Below are 6,948 nucleotides of genomic sequence, written 5' to 3' on the forward strand. Positions count from 1 at the left end.
CTCAGGCCCTCCCAGCTGTAGGAACGGACAGTTAAAATACAAAGCCTATTCGATTTCAACAAGAGAGAAAGAAAAAGACAGATTAAAAAAGCCTGGGCAACATAGTGATACCCTGCTTTGACAAAAAAAATTTTTTTTTATTAGCTTGGCATGGTGACTCATACCTATAGTTGTAGCTACTTGGGAGGCTGAGACAGGAGGATCACTTGACTCAGGAGGCCGAGGCTTCATTGAGCTATGATTGCACCACTGTACTCCAGCCTGGGTGATGGAGCAAGACCCTGTCTCCAAAAAATAAACAATAAATAAATACATACATAAAAAGAGTGCTGAGAATCCATGGTCCTTATTCATTTGCAGTGGAGAGAAATGCCTGAGAGTTACCACTAAAGGGCTTAGGCCAGTTCCAAAGGGAGGCTTACCTGGATCTCTCACAGAAATTTTCATGTTACAGGCTGGGCCACCACAGAGAATAGGCTTCCTTGGAATTTCAGCACCAATTTTTCAGGAGACTGAGATATAGCCTCAGACCCAACAGCTAAGTCTGTGCTATGGCTAGTGTCTGTGTTTATTTTTGATTGATTGATTGATTCTTTTTTTTTTTTTTTTTTTTGGCTAAAATTCTCAAGAAATTTTTCAAGAGATACCCCAGAAAGAAGCCCTTAAAAATGAGCCATCCTGGGAGAGGTGCCAGCTCCTTTGCACCATGCCGGAGTGGGAGGTCCCGGGCTGCATGCAGCCGGGAATGCTGAGAGGGGACAGGGCAGCCAGGGAGGACTCATTTGCTAGACCAGTGAGGCAAGAAACTATCGTTCTAACCCAGAGGGAGAAAGTGGACACACTTTTTCAGATTACAGAGCTGGGTACTGGGACAAAAGGCAGAAGGTAGAAGACTAAAAGGAGCAGCTTCCCACAGGCAGAGGGAGGGCTGGGTCCTAGCACTAGCCTCAGGCCAGGTGAGTCCACATGCCAGACAGCCCTCCTGGAGGTTCAGAGCCCAGGAATCTCACCGCAGATGAAGAGTCCCATAAAGGACAGAAGTTGGATTTCAAAACAAGAATTGGAGTCAATTACCAGGGCAGTACCTTTAAAAAGAAAGAGAAGGATTTTTATTTTTAAAAAATAGCACTTTAAGACCCCCAAATAGAGTGGCTATATTATGAGTTGCAACTAACACAGTTGTAGTGCTCAGGACAGCTCTTCTAGCAAAAGACTGGGACTAAAATGAAAGATCCTACTACCGCCTGCCCCTGCAATCATTGGCCTCACCTCTACTTTTTCTATTTCTTTAAGTGATCCTTAATCATCCTTCTGAACCCCAGCCCCTCAAGTTCTCCCTGTTTTCCTGCTGGATCCTCCTGTTATGAAGAACCCCTGTTCATTGGGTTAACTTATATTAAGATGTAAGTGACTGGCAGCAGCCTAATGGGAAGCGGTTACTGACTATCTGGACTAGAAAGCAGCTCTTTAAGTCTTGTCTAGTAGTTTTCCAAGGTGGTTACTACTGATCTGCCACCACATCCCTAGCAGGAGTGCCAGCCACTGAGATGTTCCTTTTCCAGGGTGGTCCATAACTATTAGAGTTTTGCCTTCCAACCTCTGGGCAGCTTGCAGAAGAGGAAACTGGGGATCCCAGAGCAATGGGACTCTAATGATAGGATACTGGGCGCTGTGTTGCTTGGGCAGGGGGTGATGAGGCTTTGGGTCAAGTGAGGATATGTACCCACTGTCAAATCCCACTGATGAGATGACTGAACTTAGCCTCCTGATAAAGCTAAGTTAACTCAGCTCGCCATTCTCAACAAGTCCCGCTGTCAGGAAATCATCTCCACAACCAGAGGGGGAATACATCCTAGGCCCCATTATTTTTATATCCAGTAACGAATAAATAGAACAAACCCAACAACTGTTATTAGAATTTGTCAATGACCTAAAATTCATACTGTGCCTTTTGACTCACCCATGGTCTTGGGTTTCTAGTTAAGTTGCTAACACACCTTCTTTTTGCTGCCGGGCAAAGTAGGTGGGGTCATCTCTGCACATGTTCTTAATGGGCATTCCATACTGTGCTAAGTTCTTGACCCGGCTGGGTAAAACAGTGTAAGTCAGGCCGCGAGTAGTAGGGTAATGCTTAAAAGCCTGGAAGGGGTGGCACATCAAAATGATGAGACAGCATTTGGGGGTGGCACAAGAGGCAGGACAAAAAGGATCTGAGACCCTGGCCCATGAGTAAGTGGAGGCAGTGCATGGGGTGATAAAATTGACCAGAATAGCTCTGAACCCAAACATGTCCTTGGAGTCTCTAACAGCAATATCCTGTCTGGCCACAGGGTGATGACATTACTCCAGAAAAATCTGCCTGTGCGTTCAGGTGGCTTTTCCTGTCCGTTCCTTTCAACCTTTTAAACTTAATAATTCATTCAGTCTTCGATGCTTTCTCATCTCTAATGAAAATACAGAATGCTTTAAATTTTTTTGTTGCATTATATTATGTTTTTGCTTGTTAAATCGGATGGGATACTTTCAGCTTTTCTCTTAAAAAAATTGGTAAGTTGCCTTATTTTTATGTGACCTGAAGTGTATCTTTTCTTCCCGCCGGAGAGTCAGCAATTCCTGCCATGAATATCAGTGTCGGCCAAACGTGCTGTGCAGGTTATTTAAGCAAATGACAGCAGATTTCAATGACTTGCCCAGGACCACTCGCTGGTTTTTAACTTACTGGACTACTTTTGTCATTTAAGAAGCTGAGGGGAAGAGAGCTTCAGCAGTCCTGGGCTTATTTTCAACTGAAGAGAATATGTGTGGATATGTTTAGGGGTTAGGTAGAGGAGAAAGAAGGTAGGGGAATGTGAATATTCTATCACTTCACTCTAATATTTACATTCAACAATTTATATTCACTAACATGTAGCTCAAACCCTTCTGGAATTCATCAAAATGAGATCACTGTATACAACTTTTATTTGATTAAATTATGACTTGACTTGAATGAGCCATCAACAGCACCTGGAGTCCTTGGTATGATGGTGGAATTTCATGGGCATGAAGAATAAGCATGACCCAAGTCTCTCTGTGTGCACAGCCTTGTCCTAGGAGGTTGGATGCAGAGTTGGAAAACACCAAACTAAAAGGAAACCACAGTGAACTGGCTTCACTTGCCTGCTTGTCCAGGGCCTTGCTAATGTCATCCAAACTTGGGAAGACTGCCTGGTCCATCCTGGCCAGGACACAGGCCATCTTGTTAAATACCTTAGCCACCAAAAGGGCCTTAAAGCAACACAGCAGAAACACGTCATTCATGCAGTCATGATATTAATGGACACCCACTCTCTATCAGTGTGGCACAGCTGCTCTTCTGACTGATGTACAGCATCCAGCAGAGTGCCACTCTGGGCACCAAAAAAAGGCCAGCATCAGGGCTGGTAACACGTTCAGAGCCCTGATGCTCCCGGGGCTTTTGGCACTGTCCCCTGATGTGGGTGAGGAAAGGAATCTCTCAGGGCATTCTGCACACAATGAATGGAAAGGTGGGATGGGAGGGATAGGGGGTTGGATCTAATAATAAGGCTGATTGCAGGTCCTGTTCTGCCACTTAGCAACCATCATGGTCCTCAGTGGGCTCCACGATCCTCTGTTTTGTCATCTGAAAGCAGAAATAATAATAGCCCCTCTTCCACAGGGTTGCTGTGAAGATGAGAGGAGAAATTAACTGCTTGTGAGAGCTTGTGAGGGCACTGTGAAAATTATGGAGTGCTCTCTGAATGTACAAGGTTCTCAGGAACCTTGGGCCAGGCCCTCTAGACTCAGATTCTAGCCCTAGGTCTGCCACTGACCATCCCCCTCCATGAGTCCCTGGGCCTGTCATCTGGCCTCTCACAGCCTGGAGCAGAGCAGCAGTTCTCCAGCTGTGTCTGACTGCGCCTAAGGTTCGCCTGCATCTCCCTCCTCCAGCCAGAGTAGTTCTGGCTTCTTCGGTTCCACGTCATAGACTACCGTGGAATATTTTTGTTTGAAGAAAAGTCTCCATGGCATAGAGCAGAGTTGAAAATCACTAACCTGTGTACACTGTGTGCCCTCTAGCAGGATTCAGGGGACATTTCCTTGAGGAAATCAGGAGTGGGTTAGGTGACTAGCGAGGAACTTGGTCAGGGAAGGGAGCACGGAAGATACAGGCTGGAGCAGAGAGAAAGCCTGTGCCTGAGGTGCCCATCCTGAGGTGTCCGGAGTGGCTGGAGGGAATGTCATGGATGTGGGTGGGAGTGGGGCCAGATGGGAGACGGTGGGGCCAGATGGGACAGGGCCTTGCAGGACAGAACAAGAAGTGTGCGCTTCTGCTTCACTTAACCCTTCAGAGTCCTGCCAGGTAGGAATGGTAGCTATTGACGCTATTTTGCAGAGGAGGAAACTGAGGCACACAAAGGCCGAGTGATGTCCCTGTGGTTATAGTGCTTTTCTATCAGAGAGCCAGGCCAAGCACACAGGTGGAGCCTTCTCAATATTGTGTCTTTCTGCTAGGTCTTACCATTGAAAGTGATGGGCAAGTTGCAGTCAGATTTCTAAAAATGAAAATACATCATTCTTCTTCTTTGGAAATTAACATTAAAATCAGAAGTCAAGACAAAATAACTTCTACAGCACATACCAGTTACAAGACATGGGGGCTTCTGAGATCAGAGGCCTTCGGTGGCCGTGTGAAGTCAACACCTCACAGGAACATAGGGGATGTAGGATCCCTATAGACCAGCTAGAATTCCCCCTATATTTTTTGGCTCAAAAAGAAGTCACTGCAACTGCAGGAAAGCTGTTCCCTTACCTAATGATGTGCATGCCCATCAAGGACCTAAACCTAGAGAAGGCGAATGTCCTCTTTCTCTGGAAAAGCATAAGGCTACGTTTTGGACCAGACGTGGCTTTCTTTCACATTGTAATGAATGTGTTTCTCGTCTTACATTCTTGTAGTCCAGGATTCCGTCCCATTCACTGAAAATATTGTTGTCTTGGATGCTGACCATACCTTGGAAGGCACCAATATGGATAATTTGAGTCCCAAAAGATCCATACAAAGGATGGTTGAAACGGATATTCTGGAGAAAACCAAGCAACAGTGAGAAAAGTTGAAAGTTCAGAGTTCCTACTTTGCCCATGCCTTGTAGGTTTTACGGGTACCCACAGGAAATTTGAGGAGGTTGCCCTTAATTATCACCTTTTAAAATGCTTCTGCTAAAGGAGGACTAGACAGGTTGAACTCTCTCCATCCTTACTCACCATCATGGCCAGGGATGGGGTTAGGACAAAGACCCCAAGGATGGAAGATGCAACCTGAAATGAAAACAAATATCAGGGCATTTTTGCCTTAGCTTCAGGTGAGCTCAGAGTCCAGAGCCCCAAGCCCTGCTGGGGCTGGAGCCTTCTTTTAATGATCTCTAACTCCCATCCTCTTTCATGGCATGGGGGACCCAGTGTATCAGGAGACTGTCACGCAGTATGGTTGATATGCTGGCTACTCAGGAGACAAAGCTTTATATAGTTCAGTCAAGGATACCTTTTGCTTCACTCTGCATGTATTGCTAATCACTGGGCTAAATATTAGGCAACCTGACCAACCACTTGATGCGCACATGGGGAAGGACCATCTCAGGCCAAATTGTAAAATAAGTGATGATAACTCAGGTTCTCAGTCTTCTTTTTCTGCACCTTCCTCTCTCTTTCCAAGCATTTGAGACTCCCTCTCTGCCTTCTCTGGAAACTGATATCCTCCTGATTTCCTTTCCTCTAGATTCTCCACTTTGCCTGAGAATAAAAGACCGTGAACCACTTATTTGCACTTTATTTTGAAATAGATCGTGATAATTAAATGTGACTAATTATTGAAATATTTGCAGTTAATCATTTCTTCTCAGTGTGGCCTGCTTGCTTGTTGAGGGAATTGTAAGCATCAGAGAGTAAGTCAGAGAGAATTGGTGGGAGCAGAAACAGGACAAGGTGAGAAAGTGCACAATGAATGTTTCCCCACATTCCATACCTCATCCTCATCTGGTCTACTGAAGGCTCAGGAACTCCCCTTCTCCCCCACCCCGCAATATCCCACATGCAACGAAAGCAAACAAAGGTGAGATACATATACAAAAGAAAAGAAAACAGCTACTCTATGAATAATCATCATGATGCTGTAAGGCTAATAGAGGAAATATATGAGCTGCAAATAGCAACACTATTTTATGAAACTATTAGGGTTGGTATATATTAAATATATTTGAAACTTTCCTTCACTGGAAATTTGTAAATAAGACAAGTCTAGGAAGAGAGGACCCTAAAATATGAATATCTATGTAACCCCCAAGGATTCAGGACCTTTAAGAACTTAGTTATTACTTCCTTTGGGAGAGACTCTTTGTTCAGATGTTCCAAAACAGAGAGGCTATGTTTTTTCAAATTAATATTTGAAAATTCTAAATTCCCCTTGAGTTTAATTTGAAGAGTCCATGGGGAAAAAAGAACTTCTCCCTGGCTATTTTGGCTCTGAGAACATAATCACCTACATTTGAAGTTAGAAAATATACTTACAAGGTGTTTCATGCTGTCTCATACCCCACGCAACAGCATGCATAGAAGAATTTTCTATGTCCCATTTATTTTCTAAATCTGGTTTATATAGTCCTACGCCTTTCAACTATTGCCATGATAAGGCGTTCCGGGTAGTTTCCTATGATCCGGATACCATTCAGGGAGGAAAAAAGGCAGGTTTATGTAATCACAGTTATTGCTTTTCTTTAACTACATCTGAGTATTTCTCTTTACCCTGATACCAAGGTAAACATTGGTTCCAAGATAAACATGGCATATGAGCAAATCTTTGTGGGCTGGTATGCCCATGACCTTAGCAACTAAGGTGAACATTGCAAACATTGATCTCACAAAATGGTTCTAATATAAAAATCAATGAGCTCA

At 44.3% G+C, this 6,948-nt stretch overlaps 1 protein-coding gene across 1 annotated transcript; it reads right to left on the reverse strand.

Moving 5' to 3' along the window:
- Nucleotides 1–990: 990 nt before the first annotated feature.
- On the reverse strand, nt 991–6,576 carry LOC735576 (gastrokine-3). Its single transcript, XM_001135030.2, has 6 exons — nt 6,565–6,576; nt 5,266–5,319; nt 4,950–5,084; nt 3,160–3,267; nt 1,998–2,139; nt 991–1,085 (listed from the first exon to the last, which is right to left on the reverse strand). Exons 1-6 carry the CDS (start codon nt 6,574–6,576, stop codon nt 991–993), a joined length of 546 nt encoding a protein of 181 aa, XP_001135030.2.
- Between the last annotated feature and the right edge of the window lie 372 nt (nt 6,577–6,948).

Source organism: Pan troglodytes, chromosome 12, assembly GCF_028858775.2.
Source record: "Pan troglodytes isolate AG18354 chromosome 12, NHGRI_mPanTro3-v2.0_pri, whole genome shotgun sequence".
NCBI lineage: Eukaryota > Metazoa > Chordata > Mammalia > Primates > Hominidae > Pan > Pan troglodytes.